The sequence below is a fragment of the Falco naumanni genome, chromosome 4, assembly GCF_017639655.2.
Source record: "Falco naumanni isolate bFalNau1 chromosome 4, bFalNau1.pat, whole genome shotgun sequence".
NCBI lineage: Eukaryota > Metazoa > Chordata > Aves > Falconiformes > Falconidae > Falco > Falco naumanni.
The window spans coordinates 20,320,696-20,337,809 of NC_054057.1; the positions used below are offsets into that span (position 1 = coordinate 20,320,696).

Genomic DNA, 17,114 nt, shown 5'->3' on the forward strand with positions numbered 1-17,114 from the left:
TTTTTGTAGGGGACAAAAAAAGTAATCAGACAATGCAAGACAAAGTTTATGTTTCTTTCTAAAGTTTCCCAGTTGTTCAGCTAAGGGAGCAAAAAAACCCACCATGTTTTTTGTAGGGGACAAAAAAAAAATATCAGACAAGGCAAGACAAAGTTTATGTTTCTTTCTAAAGTTTCCCAGTTGTTAAGGGAGTAATGCTCCTCCATCCTAACGCAGCTAAGTGGACCGACGAGCATAATGTTCTTTCCATATGAACAAGGGAAGCACTTATTCCAGGACGGTGTGCTCTGCTGCACATAACAAAAACCTAGGAAACAGGAGGTTGCAGTTGAGCTCTGCCCTGGGTCTTTAGAGGAGATGAGAATCCAAGTGGCCATTTTGCAGCTTCACATCCCTGAATGCCGGAGCCAGGCACTGGGGCCGGTGGTGCGAGAAGCACAGGCTGGTTGCATGTCTAGGGTGGGAAATTCCTGTGATTTCTGGGGTTTTTTCTTTCTATAATGTTCGGATCGAACTAGTCCTTTGCTCTATGACAGAAATTATAAAATGCTTGGGGAGAATCTGTGATCTTGTTCTTCGCGGAGCTCCCCAGTGAAAGCCGGTGCTTTCCATGGACGGCAGCGCCTCACTTTCCCTACAGGTCACTCCTGTGACTTGTCCGGGAAGTTTTAAATCCCCAGCTGCTGCGTTCAACAGATTTTCACCTTTTTCAAGTGAAATTCCTTGCCTTTCTCTTGGTGGATGGACCCAAAGGGAAATAAGAAATAAAACAAAGAACCCCACAAAACCAAACAGCACTCCCTAGGTTTTAAAAAAAAGTTGCCTGTCCTCAAGATTTTCCTTTCCCACGGACCAGCCCTCAGGCACCTCCCGCCTGCCGCAGCCCCCCTCCCGCGGCCAGGCCCCTCCCGCCAGCCTGAGGCGGCGGTGGCCCAAAGGCGGGCCTGGCCTGGCCGCTGAGGCGCCGCCGCTGCCCGAAGGCCGCCTCGGCCCGCGGGAGGGCGAGCGGGACGCGGCCGGGCCGAGTCGCGTTACCCGTTGGCCCCTCACAGGCCTCCCGGCTGCAGCGCCCGGCTCCGCCAGCAGAGGGCGCTGCGCCCCGCTCCCCCCAGGGCCCCGCCCCGCCCGCCGGTCCCTCGGCGCGCGGGCCGGGGGGAGACGCGGGCACAGGAAACTGGGGCGGGCCGAGGCGGCGGGCCTGGCGCGCGGGGCTCGCCCCGCCCCCGGCGCACTCCGCGCCGCGCACGCGCGGGAGGGGCGGGCGGACAGGCGCGGCCGCAGCCCAGGGCGGCGGGGCGGCGGCGGTGCTGTGGGGGTGAGGAGGCGGAGGGCAGCGCGCCTGCGCGCCCAGGGGCCGCCGCCGCCTCCGCAGCCCGGGCGAGACCGGATCCTCCGCCGCCGCTGCCGCCGCCTGCCCCGCTTCCCTGGCCCCTCGGCCCCGGCCGCCCGCGGTCGGGCCGCCGAGGCAGAAGAGGAAGCGGTGGTCGGAGGTTTGTCTGGGGGGGGATGGCGGCCGCGGCTCTCCCGCGCTCGCTTCCCGCCGCGCCGCGAGGCGGCGGCTGCCCCCGCCTGGCACGGCCGGTCCGGTCGCCGTCGCCTGGCCGGGGCGGCCTGCGGGGCCGGGGCGGGGGTGCACCGTCCCTCGCCGCGGGAGGGCCCTGGGTCCAGCGGGCGGCACTGCCGCGGCGGGGAGGTCCTCGGGGGGCCCGGCGGCAGCCCGGCTCTCCCCCCGCCTGGGCGCGGCTCCCGCCCGGCAGCTGCGGCGCCGGGCAGCGGCGGGGCACCTCGGAGGACGGCGAGGCGGGCGCTGCGGCCGCCCCCGCGCCCTTAGCCGGGGCCGGCTCCTGGCGCGGCGGAGCTGGGGAGAGCCGGGAGGCGAGGCGGGGGAAGCCGCGGGTCCGGCCCTCGCCCCGGGGTGCGGCCCCTTCCTTGGGGCTGAGGGGGGCCTTCTGCGGGGAGCGGGAGAGGAACTGGAGCCGCGGAGGGCCGGGCGGCGCACCTGGGGCCGAGGCGGGGGGAAGGAAGAGAAATCGGTGTCCGTGCCCTGCGCCCGGGCTGGGGGGCCGCGGGCCGGGCCTGCGGCGCGGCGGGCGAGTGGGGGCTGCCTGTGGGCAGCCCTGCTTGTCGGCCTGGCAGGCCGGGGTGGTGGCTGCTCCGGGGGGGTTTGGGGGTTCTGGAAGGGGCAGGCAGGGTGAAGTGTGCTGGAGCTGCGCTGCGGTGGCACTGCCGCCTCTCGGAGTTGCCCACCGTCCCTTGGCGATCATGCCTGGTTGTGTGTGTATGCGTAGTGCTGGTAGCTGCAGTGGCTGAGGGTGGGCTTCGGTGGATCTGAAGGGTCGGGTGATTCATAGTGAGCTCCTATAGACTAAATATATCCGTAGTATAGTTTTGAAGTTGGCCATCTGCATGCCTGAGACTTTTCCAGCGTTTACGATTATTTCTGTTGTGAATGGGGTAGGTACCAGCTGCTTTTGAAATAAGTTTAATTATGATTTAGAAATGGATTTGTGTTGTACTTGGCATCTCCCATTTTTAGAGGTTTGCTTGCAAAGCCACAGCTGGGCTTTTTGTGTTACTTTGTGATGGAAGGGCTGTGTGCTCTTGTGAGCTCACCTAGGTCTGTATCTACATGATTTTGTTCAAGGTGATGTATTTAGGAGATCATTAAAACATATGATCAGCTTAGTTCAGTTTCTCATAAATGCATCAGGAGAAACAGGTAGTTTTTAACATTTAATATACTCAGATGTGTAAACCATGTAGATCTGGGTATAGGTGTCACACCGCTTTCCTAATTATTTTGGTGTGTGAAGTAAAAGGGTCCCATTATACTTGGTGGTGCGTAACTAGCGTCTTGCAGGAACAGAACAAACTGGAATAAAGGATGTTGCTGCTTATTTAGTATTTTTGACTACATTTTGGGCAGGTGGTGGTTGCTGGCATTTTTTTCTTGAGGTAGGCCTTTTTGTTTTGATCATGTGATTATGAAACAGACCAGAATTGGTGCAATTCCTAAAAGTTTTCTTCCTTAATTTAGTGGCTGCTGCATTTTGAGAATAAATTTTATATGCATGAATGAGATAACCATTATAAGGCTCTTAACTTTTCAGGGACTAAGATGGTTAGTTAGGCTATATTAATTATTAATCTAATTTCTTAATGTAGAAATGCTTGAATATATAGTTAAGCATCAACATATCAGGGGTTGGAGCATCTCTCTCATGAAGACAGGCTGAGAGAGTTGGGGTTGTTCAGCCTGGGGAAGAAGAGGCTCTGGGGAGACCTTAGAGCAGCCTCCTGGTACCTAAAGGGGGCTACAAGAAAGCTGGAGAGGGACTTTGTGCAAGGGCATGTAGTGATGGGACAAGGGGTAATGGCTTTAGGCTGAAATGGGGTGGATTTAGATTAGGTATTGGGAAGAAATTCTTCACTGTGAGGTTGGTGAGACCCTGGCACAGGTTGTCCAGAGAAGCTGTGGGTGCCCCATCCCTGGCAGTGCTCAAGGCCAGGCTGGATGGATGGGGCTTGGAGCAACCTGTGGACGGTGTCCCTGACCATGGCAGGGGGGTTGAAACTAGATGATCTTATAAGGTCCCTTCCAATGCAAAACATTCTATGATTCTGTGATATCTCATATGGTATATTTAAGGGAGTGACTGTACTTACGAACTGGAATTTGATTTGTTAAATAAAGCAGATTGGCTTCATTAACATATTAGAGTGCAGAGAAGAAAACCCCACTTTTCTGTATATACAGGATATATGGCTGGATTTTATGGAGACATCCATGGCCCACTTTTTTTCAAAGGTTAATTTTCCAAAACAGGTCAAGTCTTTCCACAAAACAGAAACGCCCTTGGGGATGGAAACTACCTGTGCTCAGTGTAGAAGGCCAGTTGCCAAGTTAGGTTGTTGGTTTATTTTGTGCTAATTTTATTTCTGAGCAGGTATTTCCTTTAGTGTATAACTTCCTTTAGGAGCAGAAAAACAGGAAAGAAATTGGTAATGAGTGCACTGGGAGCAAACATGCTGTCAGCATGGAGTCTCACACTTCCAGTCTCTAGTGTAGTTCCAGAAAGTTCACCTATCTCAAAGTTGTAACTCACCTCCCAAGCATGTGGAAAATAGTAGTAGTTTCCAAGTGAATAGTAATTACGAAGATAACATTGTAGGATACGTTGGCCCTTGTTTTGTGTGAAATTTCACACTGTTGCCTTATTAGAATCTCCTTGATGTCCTCTGGTTTCTGAACTGCAGTTCTATCAAAGACACCTTTGATGGCTTTAGAAGAGAGGAAAACTTCTAAGTCTAGAACTGCTTCATCAATTGCCTGTTTCTTTTTTGCTGCCAAGGATGCAAATTTGATACATTACTCAAGAATCTAGAGCTTCCAACTCCTTTCTCTTCTTCTTTCTTTCTTGTCTTTGAGATCTGTCGGCTAGGTGTGTTGATTTACATAATTGATTTTGATCGGGTTTAGTACTTGTATTCCCCCTTGCTGTTAGTGGGTGTAATCATTTTGAAACATGCTGATTTGTAAGTCAGCATATCCTTAGTAGTAGCTAAATGTTAAAGTGCCTGAGCTTGGTGCTTTGGTTCCTGGCTGGGAGGATTGCTATCTCTACACACATGAATGCTTGTGTAGTTTGGCTTACGGTTGTTCAGGTCTTAATTCTGACATTTTATTACGTTAAAAATAGTGAATGACTCACTTCTTTAGACGTGTTTTTACTTGTGATTTGTGTGAGGCTGCCCTTGGATGGAAATAGGAGTTTGATTAAAAGTGCACTGAAGTAATATTTAAAGCTTTTTTTATTAGTTACAACTAGATTAAGTAAACTGAATGTCCAGGGAAATAAATTTTGGTGGTTCTGTTTTGTTCCAAACATATGGGTTTATTGAAGTGTGAATTGTAGTTAGTGAAGTTAGAATACAAGAGAGATTTAGATGGCTGAAGATACAGATAGGAACCTGTGACATTTTCAGATCTTTTGAGTGTTTCCCAGATTTTTATTGGAAGTTAGGCATCTAATCTGGCAGCCGCCTTAATGGGATTTTCAGAAGAATTTACTACTTTTCCTAGTACCAAAGTATCTTAAAAAAATCTTTTAAAAATTTGCGTGTCTATCTGTTTTGCCCTTATTATTATTTGGAAAAAAATAAAGCAAATTTTGTTTTGAACTAGACCAGTTGAAGAATATTATATATATATATCTTATACCTTTCCCTACTAATTAAATTGGAAGTGGTCAATATTCCATGTTATACATTGAAGTATAGTGTTAACACTTCCATGTTTGTAGTACAGAATGGATCTGTGTTTATCAGTCTTTGCCTGACCTCAGAAGTTAAACAGATTCAGGGAAGGCAATTAATAGCCTGTTCCGTAACTCATTAACATTTGATGACTAATTTTTGGAATGGTGTCATTCAGATTTGAAGTACATGAACAAATGTTAAAAGCCATCTCATTAAAATTACTTAAGCTAAAAAGAATAATTGCTTAAAAACAAACCCTCTTATCAACCTGTTAATGTTGCTTTCCAGCTTGATAGGGTGTTACTTTGGATTGCTCCGTAATAATTTGTTTTAGTTTGCAATCCATTACCATTATGGCCTTTCAGCAGCTACCTACCAGTCCTGTTTTAGACAGCTCACTTCTAAGAAGTTGCTCAGAACAAAACGGTCATCCCAGTGACGTTTTTGAAGGGGAAAGTCTTACTCATAGAACTTGTATTCAAGGATTATTTTTATTCTATCAGAATTTCAGTTCAGGATATTGAGCTAACTTCAGCCATAGATCTCTTCATCCATAAATCAGCAATGACCACCACTGTGCACTGAAACTACAGGAGACTAGTGCATCCGTAAACATCTTTTGAAGTTCATAGTTTTTCAGTTAGCTGAGATCTAAAAGCTGTGTGCCAACCCAGTATGGTGCAGCGAGAGAGATGTTCATTCCATGGGGACTGGGGAGAGCTGAGCCTCTTACAGTTAGTTCTCCTTTGGCAAGTATGTGCCTTCGGAGAAGCTGGTTCTTATTTCAGTGCCTCAGTTTTTCAGCCTATAAAATGAGGAGAATTCCTCTTTTTAAAATTGTCTTGAACTCTTCAGAGAGGTATGAGAGAGGTGGGTAGTCTCGGATGACTTTCCAGGCACTAAATGATGTTCCGATACCATTTATCCTGATTCTTTGAACAGATTCGCTTCTCTCGGGCAAATGGCAGTATGAATGATGGTAATTTTAGACCCGAAATTCAGAGATTCTTGGTGTATTTATTGTTCTCCTGAGGAATGTTTAGTATGGTTCCATTACAAGGGGATGAGATGCAATTCCTGACTTTGTGACAAATACAAAATTTTGTTCTTTAGCAAATGGTTATTGGCAGCAAAACACAGTATGGATGTGGAAAACAGGAGTCACGTACATAGTATATTCCTACTACATGCACCTCCGTGGAGCACATCAAGGAAATGAGATGGTTTCAGACCAGCTGTAAACCAAGGACTCCGGCTTTGTAAATTTACAGTTCAAAGGTGGTTCACATCACATAAATGTTCTGCAACAAGACTCCTGTCATCTCCTCGATCTTTTCTGCTACTGAGGGTTATACTCAAATGTTCCAGCTATTTATAGTAATTAATTTCACAGTTTCAACGCGTCTTCTGTTGAACAGGTCTGCTTTTTAAGTTATCAACTGTCAGCTGCATGCTGCCAAAGTGTGTTTAATCTTACTAGCAGGTGTATATCAATTTCTCCATGACATCCTTGGCTGGTTCTGTTACCTAATGACTAGAATGGTGCGTATTAGTTTTGCTCTTATTTTTTTTTCCCCTGTTCCAAAGATTTATATTCTCTAAAATTACATCAGAAGAAGAAGTTGCAGTACCAATGACAACTTTTGCTAAAGCGTGGTACTACTGATGCTCTGCCCAAACAGAGCTTAATCCACTGGCTTGTATTGTTCTTGAAACTTTACTCCTAAGCCAGGAAAAACAATGCTGTAGAGAGACCTGGGATGCCAGTAGAGCCATGAGCTATTTATTTCCGTGGGCCTAACACACTGAGGAAGTCTGCGTGTCTGTGTAGCCATTTAAAGTTCAGTGCAAAATCTGTTGATGGATTCGGTTGCATGTTAAGCTGTTATCAGATGACCATGATAGTGGTCAGTGATGCAGGGATAGGGTGCACACTAATTTGGTGAGAAGAAGCTGTGACTTGAAGCAGGTCATTGCTTTAGATGACCAGTACCTTTGTACACCCTCAATGTGCTTGTGGTTTAGTGACTTCAGCGGTTACCTGCACCTGGAACTTAAAGGTCTGAATTCAAGACTTATGCTAACCTATTGTTATACCAGATAGTAATCTCTCTTTCCTCCTTCAAATATTAACACCTTGTCTGTTTTGCTTAATTAACTGGCTTCACCTGAACAAACAGTGAATATGGGGTTTGACTATTTTGACTGTTTTCCAGTGAAACCACCAGTGAAAATTAAGAGTTTGAGATTCCTGTTTGTGTATATTTTTTTACATCTTCTAAAGATGATGAGTGACACTAAATTACTAGTAATTAAAGTGGCATTAATTAAGCATTCTGTTTCAAGTGGGTGAATGTTAAAAAACATCTGTCTTTGAATTGTATTACAGGCAGGGCTCTGTTGAAATAGATCTTTGATATGGCTGGCAGGTATTTCTACAGCCTTCATCTTACACCAAGTCATGTATTGTCATATGGAACTTGTGAAGTACGTAATTTCAAGTAAGGTATTTCTGCATTCACCTTTCATCATGGACTAAAATGATAGTGATGTGTTAGACAGATGTGTCCCTGGTTATTCCTTGAGCTTTGGAGTGCAAAAGAACAATGCAAGACGAAATAAATCTGGAAGTATTGATAGATGTGGTACTCTGGTGTCCTTCATGATGGTGATTTTACTGTCACAACTATGCCATTCTTAATTACGTTTTTGTGTTTACATGGAAGATAAGATAAAACCTGACCACATTTTTAACAAGAAGAGAAATGTCCAAACAAGAAAACAGGCTTTGGTAGCCTGTGGCTGTTGCTTTATAACCACTCCCAAGTATTTTGACCCCTGCTATTCCACCACCCCTTTGTTCCTACTATCTCCTTATTTTTCTTTTCTCCTGTCTGCAGCAGTCATGCTTACCTGGCTGTATGGAAATGACCTGGGGGTGGGGGTGGGTGAGGAATGGAGTGTGACATGTTTAAGTGAAGCCCTTCTGCACAGACAAGATGGACCAAATAAGCATTGGGAATGTAGGTTCTTAGGGTTTTTAATCCTTAGCTCTGGTTCTGCTTGTTCTCTAGTAGAATGTGAAATAAATGGGTTGATGATGACGTTGAGAGTTCAGTTGGAAAATGGTGGAATGTTGAAACTGTGTTTATATTTTTAGTGGTTTGGTGTTGATAAGCTTTAAGTAGACAAAAACACAGAAGCAGAAAAAGTAGCTGTTTAATATGGAAAATGGGAAAAATGTAGCTGGCTTATCAATGGTTGAGGGAAATCCACAGGTGTACAGATTGGGAAAATGGGGTAATTCTTGGAAGAGGAAATCTTAGTGAACATGGTTTTACCTCTCCAGCTTTAGATGCTGTGTTGATGAAGTAAATTGTCTTAATTCATGGGCCTAGCTTTTGATGAGAATTAATTACAGACTCTTCTACTTTTCATTTATCTTTGATACTTTTGTTGGTGTTTTTTTCTCTACAAGACTTTTAGTGCTAGCAATCAAGTACTAATTTAGAAGTAAGTTTTGGACAGTTACTTTTAAGGGGTAACTATGAAAGGCTTTTGAAAAAGTGCTAATACGTAAATTAATTTTATTTTCCTGCTTTCAGTCACCCAAGTGCAGCCAGTGATCATGAGATGTTACCACGGAATCTACCTCAGACTTCGCTTTTGCTCATTCAGTTGCTGCATCACAGATCTCAACAGGAGCTCTGCAGATACTCTTGAAAGTCTGAACAGATTGTGACATCAAGTCAAAGGGTGATGACCTAAATAGTAGGTCAAAGTCTGAAACATTGATTCAGCAGTCCAAGATAACACTGCTTTTTTTTTGTCAGTATCACTTCTGAAGGCTGTAGAGACCTCCTGTCGTTTCTTCCCTGGTTGCTTCAGAAACATTCAGCTGACCTTTCTCTGGCGAAAAGATCTTGACTTTTCTCTCTGGTTCTGGAAATATTAATGGAATACAGTCATGTCTACCCAAGACGAGAGGCAGATAAATACAGAGTATGCTGTATCCTTGCTGGAGCAGTTAAAATTCTTTTATGAACAGCAATTGCTAACTGACATAGTGTTGATTGTTGAGGGCACAGAATTTCCCTGCCATAAGATGGTTCTTGCAACATGCAGCTCATATTTCAGGTAAGTATTCAAACTAGGATCTGCTAGTTCTAGAAAATCTGTGATACCTGGTTTTAAGTGTGATATTACTAAATTGATAAACAATTAATGTTTCAGGCAGTTTTAAAGATCAGTGAAGTAACAAAAAAAAAAAACAAAACACCAAACTTAGAAATCATTACTTGCCAACATCAAAAGAATTTTTCCAGCATCTTGTGACTTACTCTGGATAAGTAGTTTTTATAGTAAGTGGGAAAAAAAATAATTCACGCTTGTGATGGTTTGTTTTCTTGAGGGAGTTAATGGAGTCTGAATAATTAGTGAATTTCTTATTCTTCATGCTTAATCTTTAAATATTTAATCTTTATTTTCCAAGGTATGGTAACAAGGGATTATTGGCACTTGGCTGTGGGAGTTCCATTGTCATGTTTATTAGTTGTAGTTTCTTAGCAGAAGCCTCTGCTGAAAAAGGGATTGTTGTGCAAGTTCATGGCTTCCTGTTCTGAATAATTTGGGTTTCTCTGCTCAGCAAAGCCAAAAACTCTTGTCTTGCCTGAGAGTCTTGCTGCAGTGCAACAGGGTTTTTTGTGTGGGGGTGGTTTCTTGGTTTTTTTTTTTTGTGTGTGTGTGTTCATCCCCAAGATGATGTTGCAATTGTTAATTTGTAGTTCCTGCTTCCCAGGTGTTCTGGTTTTTGTCTTGCAAAAAGTTTTTATTAAGATATGTCAAGTGCTACTACTCTTTGCAGATAACTTCATAGTAAGTCCAAGAAGATGAGGCACCATGAATTTTCTGCAGTGATTAATCATTTTTGTTGGCCACAGTATAATTAATCTGCCTGTCTGGAAGGAAATTTGAAGTTTGAAACTAGTCTTGGTGACATGCATGTCTGCTTTACCTTCCTGATGCATTGTGGAGGAATTGTAACATTTCTTTCCTGTTTAGTCAAGGGAAGGTTTGCAGGTTGTTTTCTTGTTGAGATGGGCTCGCTATACAGAACACTATCAAAATGTTTTCTGTATTTTGTCTGCTTTTTCGTATCAAACTATTTGAGGATTAATTTATTACTTTTGCAGAAGGTCTGTTGCTGCAGGTTTTTGTGTTAATTTTTTTCATCTCAGATGAATCTGGTATGATTTTTAGCAACGAGTACTGTTGTGATCACTAGATAATTATTATTGCTGTTGGCCTTGTGCAGATGATGTAGTTCCAACAGTCTATAAAATAACAGCCACTGGAAATGTGGCCAGATTTAATGTGGGTGGCTAATCATAAGGTTGGAAAGATGTCAGGAGTCCGCACAATGTGCTGCATTAGAATGTGCAGTCAGAGCTCTTATTCATATGTGTTTATTATTTATGGAATGAGGTTTTGGCATTGGTTAAAAGAAGTTATCAAGCTTGTGGTTTTGTCATGTTCTGTTTTTCTTCTCTACTTTGGTTTACAAAAAGATGCTCAGCTTCCTAAATCGAGCTTTATTATGAAAAATTGATAGCCCTGAAAGGAGGCTGTGGGGAGAGATGGAAGAACAGAAAAGCATCTCGTGGCCTGATCCAGCTGTTGCGCAGCGCTGCAGCCAGCTTACCTTCCATCCTGGTGCTTGAGCGCTGTGCTGTGGCCGCCCAGCTCTGGCACAGCTGCTCAGCAGCATGCGAGCGTGCACCAGAGCCCTGTTCTCTTAACAGCTACATCTTCCTTTCCACGAAGAGGAATCTCTGCTGGCACTTGTGCTCCCTTGCTTACCTTTAAAAAGCTGCATGGCAAGTTGATACTCACTTGGCCAGTCAGTGATCCCTCCTAAAATGCCGGTTGCCCCAGTCAAGGTTAAGGAGCTTTAGAAGACAGAGCGATAGGGATGGGGCAGGAAGGAATGGTGGTGGGGCACTGACTCTGTATCAGATGCTTCTTGGAATGGCTTTGCTTAAGGAGTGTATCTCCATGTCCCCTTTGCCTCTGCAGCTGGAGGCAGGACTGTCTCTTCTAACTTCTTTCATGTCTGGCTTCCTAAAAGAGTCCCAAATAAATACAAAGAGCCTTGTGCTGAATTTTAAGAAAACTGACAAGTACCTGGTTTACATTACTAGGATCCAGTTAGTTCTTAACTGTGTTGCAATTAAAAAAAAATCAGAATGGGCAATAAGTATATAAAGCATTATGGAAACAATAAGCTTTTTTTTTTTAAAAAATTGCATTTCTACTTTTTTCAGGAAGATGTAATGGAAATCCTTGGTCCGGGGGGGGTGGGGAAATCGCACTACCAAGTTTGCTATTTTCTGTTGTTGATTTTTTTTGTCTGCAAACTAGAAGTGTACTGCGTGTTATGATGAATGGTATATCAGAAATACTTCATGGAGTATTAGTCCTTACTCCGTTTTCTGATCCAACTTTCTCCTTCACCCAGAGGAGTACACTTTTTGATACAATTTAGCTCAGTCATGACATAAACCTCCTGTTCTAGGACCTAAAATTGAGCTGTGTATGTTTCAACAGTATCTTCTGAAGGATTTTTCTTCCCTCTTATCACCTAAGATGGAAAGTTTTAAATTTCATGATTAAAACCCTGAAAGCATTAGAGTTCTCTGCCAACTAAAGAAAAGAGTTTGCGTAGATATGTTTCTACAAAAGGCATGATGGTATGTTTTGAATCTTTTGGGCAAATGCTTTATCTTAAATACTAGTTGTAGCCGAATGTAAATATTAAACTAAACAGTCATCCAAAAAGACTGTTCACCTTTTGGAGTGTAACCACTTAAGACTTAGAGGTGACTCTAATTCTAGATTGTTGTATTTACTGTTGATCCTTGCCTTAATATGTGTGTTTCTCTTCAGAGCCATGTTCATGAGTGGGCTAAGTGAAAGTAAACAAACACATGTGCACCTGAGGAATGTGGATGCAGCCACTTTACAAATTATCATAACTTACGCATACACGGGTAACTTGGCAATAAGTGACAGCACAGTAGAACAGCTTTATGAGACTGCCTGCTTCTTACAGGTAGGAATGTTTCATTTGGAGTATGAAATAGCTGTCTCTAATCTCTGAACAGTTTTTTCTTTATCTTAAACAGTCTTTTCTGTTTAGTCGTTTCAAAATGCTGATGTTCAGTTTGCTCAATACAGACAGCAGTTGCTTGCCAGATACATTTTGTGTATCCATCCCCCCAGCTTTGTGGTCTCTGTGGAGGGTGGAAGTAAAACAGTGCACTTCCAATGTTCAGAAAATTAAGTTTCTCCAGCAGATGTAAGCTGAGGTACTTGATCTGTATGAAGCAGTTTGGTGTAAGTCGCTTGCTGTGTTTTTGTGTATATATAGTATTCCAGGCCTGAAGTCTGTTGTTCAACACTAAATGCAGGTTTTTTTACCTGCTGCTGGTACGTGAAGGAATAGACGGTATGTAGTAATACTTAGCATGTTTTTTCTTTGCATTACAGGTAGATGATGTGTTACAACGATGTAGAGAATACTTAATCAAAAAAATTAACGCAGAAAATTGTGTGCGTCTGTTAAGTTTTGCTGATCTCTTCAGCTGTGAAGAGTTAAAACAGAGTGCTAAAAGAATGGTAGAGCACAAGTTCACAGCTGTGTACCACCAGGAGGCTTTCATGCAACTGTCACATGATCTACTGATAGATATTTTAAGCAGTGACAATTTAAATGTGGAAAAGGAGGAGACAGTTCGTGAAGCTGCTATGTTATGGCTGGAGTACAACACAGAATCACGATCACAGTATTTGTCCTCTGTTCTTAGCCAAATCCGAATCGATGCACTTTCAGAAGTAACGCAGAGAGCCTGGTTTCAAGGCTTGCCACCTAATGATAAATCGGTGGTGGTGCAAGGACTGTACAAATCCATGCCCAAGTTTTTCAAGCCCAGACTTGGTATGACAAAAGAGGAGATGATGATATTCATTGAAGCTGCTGCTGAAAACCCCGGTAGTCTTTACTCTTCTGTCTGTTACAGCCCGCAGGCAGAAAAAGTTTACAAACTCTGCAACCCTCCTGCTGACTTGCATAAGGTTGGGACACTTGTAACTCCTGATAATGACATCTATATAGCAGGTGGGCAAGTTCCTCTGAAAAACACGAAAACCAATCACAGTAAAAGCAGCAAACTCCAGGTTGCCTTCAGAACTGTGAATTGCTTTTACTGGTTTGATGCACAGCAAAACACTTGGTTTCCAAAGACACCAATGCTCTTTGTTCGTATAAAGCCATCCCTGGTCTGCTGTGAAGGATACATCTATGCAATCGGAGGAGACAGCGTTGGCGGAGAACTCAACAGGAGAACTGTGGAGAGGTACGATACAGAGAAGGATGAGTGGACCATGGTAAGCCCGTTGCCTTGTGCATGGCAATGGAGCACGGCGGTAGCAGTTCACAACTGCATTTACGTGATGACCCACAACTTGATGTACTGTTACTTTCCCAGGTCAGATGCTTGGGTGGAAATGGCTATGCGACAAACAAGCAGGTGTTTTGCTTCAGCTGCTGCTTTCGGTGATAAAATATTCTATATCGGAGGATTGCATATTGCCAGCAATTCCGGTATAAGGCTCCCGAGCAGTACTGTAGATGGGTCTTCCGTAACCGTGGAAATCTACGATGTGAGTAAAAACGAATGGAGAATGGCAGCCAATATCCCTGCCAGGCGCTATTCCGACCCATGCGTTAGAGCTGTCGTCATCTCCAATTCTTTATGTGTCTTTATACGCGAAACCCACATGAACGAGAGAGCCAAGTATGCCACCTATCAATACGACCTGGAACTCGATCGCTGGTTCCTGAGGCAGCATATATCGGAACGTGTGCTGTGGGACTTGGGGAAGGACTTCCGGTGCACCGTAGGAAAGCTGTACCCATCTTGTCTTGAAGAGTCCCCGTGGAAACCTCCAGCCTATCTCTTCTCACCAGATGGAGCCGATGAATTTGAGCTGGATGGAGAGCTAGTTCCTTTACCACCTGTATAGCTCCCAAACTAGACTGCGCAACTGATTCTGTGCTCAGTTACCTTGAAATAAATGGTTGTGAAAGAACAGGTCTGGAAACAAATGTCAAACCTGTCTTTCGTGAGTTGTATTTTTATGCCCTACCTAACACTTGCCGCTGTTCAGTATGAATTCGTGAGATGAGCAGATACGCTTCCATAATCTGAAATACTATTATCTGATAATTGAGAAACATATATGTATATCATAAGCTTAAGCATCTGACTTGTCTACAGAATTTCTAGTTCTATGAAGTCTCAGTTCAGGAAAATTAGCTTCAAAAAAAGTAGTTACTGTTTCTAGGATGATGCCACAACTCTTTTGAAAGTTCCTTCCAGTGATATTTGAACTTCTGGATATTCTACTTAAGTGCTAGTTATATAATTGTCAGTGTGGCCTAATTAAAGGACTGTGCCGCACTTAATACTAATATCCATGTTGGTATAGCAATGCCATTAAAAGAAAAAGAAAAACAAATCCCATGGATCTACCTGTGGTAGGAAGGGTAGATCTTCCATTGTATGGTAACATGCAGGGCAAAATGACTGCAGGTTCAGTCAAGCTGTATTATTAGGTGCATGTATTATTCTATTTTCACTAACTTATACCTGTCTATTTAGAATACAGGTCTTCCAAGCAGCTGGTAAGTTTGCCAGGTGTGGACTTAAGTTGCTGGGCTTGCAATAGGAGCCCTCATAGTGCGGGTCTCTGTGGAGCTTTGATCAGTAAATGTCTCCACATTCTGTATTACAGTAACATTGGCTCATGTATATTACTTCCTGCTGCTGATGTATTTTTCCATTGTAAAACAAAGGTTTAGTGTGGATTAACCAGGTCTTTATTTTCTGTTAATTTAATAACAAGCATTACTGTAGTGTGATTGTGTATAGATATCCCTTAGCTATCAGGTTTTTTACTTTGGGGGGGAGCAAACTTCAGGAAAAGCCTGTGCTCTTGTGTGCAGGAGAGCAGATGACTAGTGCTGCTCTGGCATTAATCCCAGGAACCACTAGCAGTAGCGGGGCACCGCCAATCTAACAGGAACACAGGTGCTTCATGACAAACCTTAGTAGCATGTTCAGCTGCATCATGTTCTGGCACTGTATTTTGAATGATATTAATTTATTAAAAAAGACTGAATCCAGCTGAGTGTGTGTGCTTTCTGGTTGCAGTAGATACAGTTAGGACACCCTCCCACCACACACACGCTTCTAGCAGCTATGTGGAAGGCAACTTGGAATAGCGAAGCTGTGGAAAAGCCTGGAGGCAAGTACATTCATTGGCTGGGCATAGGAGGCAGTGGAATCTGGAAATGGGGGGTTCAGGTCAAACTGAGAATTATATAGAACTTGAAGCCCCACTGTGATTTTTGTAGATCAGCACTTCTCCCATTGTGGGACAAAGTCTCCTCTACTGAAAGTAAGGAACAACAGGCATTAAGGGGGTAATGATGCATCTTTTCCCTAAGCTCAGAAGATGGGAGACTATTTTCACTCTTTAATAGCAAGAGCTAACTTATTTACTCAGTCACCCACTCTGCCACTGGCTTTTCCTTAATTCTGTTTCCTATCCAGCAAATACAATTACAGCTTTCAACAAAGGCAACGCCTATGTGTTTTTTGTGGCTAGGTCTCGAGTGAATTTGCAGGGTTTTGTCTTGTACAATTATTAAAGGTTTTGACTGGAAAAGGGGACTTTAGGTAAGAAGCCTGCTTATGTAAAACTCTTCCTGTGGTTTAGCATTTTGTACAATAGAGGGATATATGGGACCAAGACTACTAATTTGTTTATGAAAGTGACAAAGTGTTTGCATTTACTATCTTTTTTTTTTTTTAAACACACCTAAACTGCTTAGGTAAGAAGGGAGAAGTGACTCAGGGGGGCTGGGGCTCACAGGTATGTTTATGTTGATTTCATGTAGCCTGGGACATTAGTTGCAAGCCTGTTCAAGAATATACGTGAAAAGAAAAATGGTGATACTACTTTATAACGCAGTTTGGAGCATCACATACCTTGGGAAGGCAGGAGTGGTGTCCCAGTAACTCCAGCCTGACTGGGCTGCTTGGTTCTGTGGGTCATTTTCACTTCAGCCTACTGTTGGCAGGCTTTAGGACAAACCTGTGTTCTCCAAGTATAGATGATCTATAGCTAGTGAAGGAGCACAATGGGTTTGTTCTGTTACTGAGAACTTTCAATGTTTAAAGAGTTTAAAATTGTATGCATAGTTTCTTACCAGAGGAAAACAAAAAAGGTATATTTGAATAGGAAATAGGGGACTAAATTGCAGTGGCTGGAAGTCGCAGTTGCTTCACAGAACCTGAAAGAACTGTCCTTGATTATCACTTAGGAACATCTTTTAAAATACAGATGGCCTACATAATTTCCTGCTAGCCTGTGGTTTTTTATATATTATTTTTATATTGTTTCTAGGTATTATCTGTGGGGTTTGTATTTTACCTGGTTTAAGATGATGTATCTTATTTAAAATTTACTATTATTAATACAGTACTTAAGACTAAGTCAAGCGTTGAAACAGTTCCCCAGTGACTTTGTTAAAAGACATACTACTAGTTGATTATACAACCAGTTGCTGCAGTCAGTATTCAACCCCAAAGGAAAACAGAGCTGGCAAATGCTATTCACAAGTAATTCTTTCCTTGCATAATTTGAGAAGGAAACTGCAGGCAAAGCGTTGTCATGTGCCTGGAAATGGTCACTAGAGAAAGACTTCTGTGGGAACAAAGACAACAGCT

At 43.4% G+C, this 17,114-nt stretch overlaps 1 protein-coding gene across 2 annotated transcripts; it reads left to right on the forward strand.

The window, feature by feature from the left end:
* Positions 1-1,298: 1,298 nt before the first annotated feature.
* KBTBD2 (kelch repeat and BTB domain containing 2) lies at positions 1,299-15,505 on the forward strand. Of its 2 annotated transcripts, XM_040592804.1 has the most exons (4): positions 1,299-1,490; positions 8,865-9,396; positions 12,205-12,370; positions 12,808-15,505. In XM_040592804.1, exons 2-4 carry the CDS (start codon positions 9,227-9,229, stop codon positions 14,341-14,343), a joined length of 1,872 nt encoding a protein of 623 aa, XP_040448738.1. In that variant the 5' UTR covers positions 1,299-1,490; positions 8,865-9,226; the 3' UTR covers positions 14,344-15,505. The 2 variants fall into 2 exon arrangements, with proteins under 2 accessions (XP_040448738.1, XP_040448739.1); XM_040592805.1 differs by lacking the exon at positions 1,299-1,490 and having other exon boundaries at positions 3,544-9,396.
* Positions 15,506-17,114: the final 1,609 nt, after the last annotated feature.

Bases quoted from the DNA above. Each gene is read 5' to 3' on its own strand.
- KBTBD2 (XM_040592804.1), top strand. From the start codon at position 9,227: ATGTCTACCCAAGACGAGAGGCAGATAAATACAGAGTATGCTGTATCC. The intron at 9,397-12,204 runs GTAAGTATTCAA...GTTTCTCTTCAG, and splicing joins ACATGCAGCTCATATTTCAG to AGCCATGTTCATGAGTGGGC. The intron at 12,371-12,807 runs GTAGGAATGTTT...TTTGCATTACAG, and splicing joins AGACTGCCTGCTTCTTACAG to GTAGATGATGTGTTACAACG.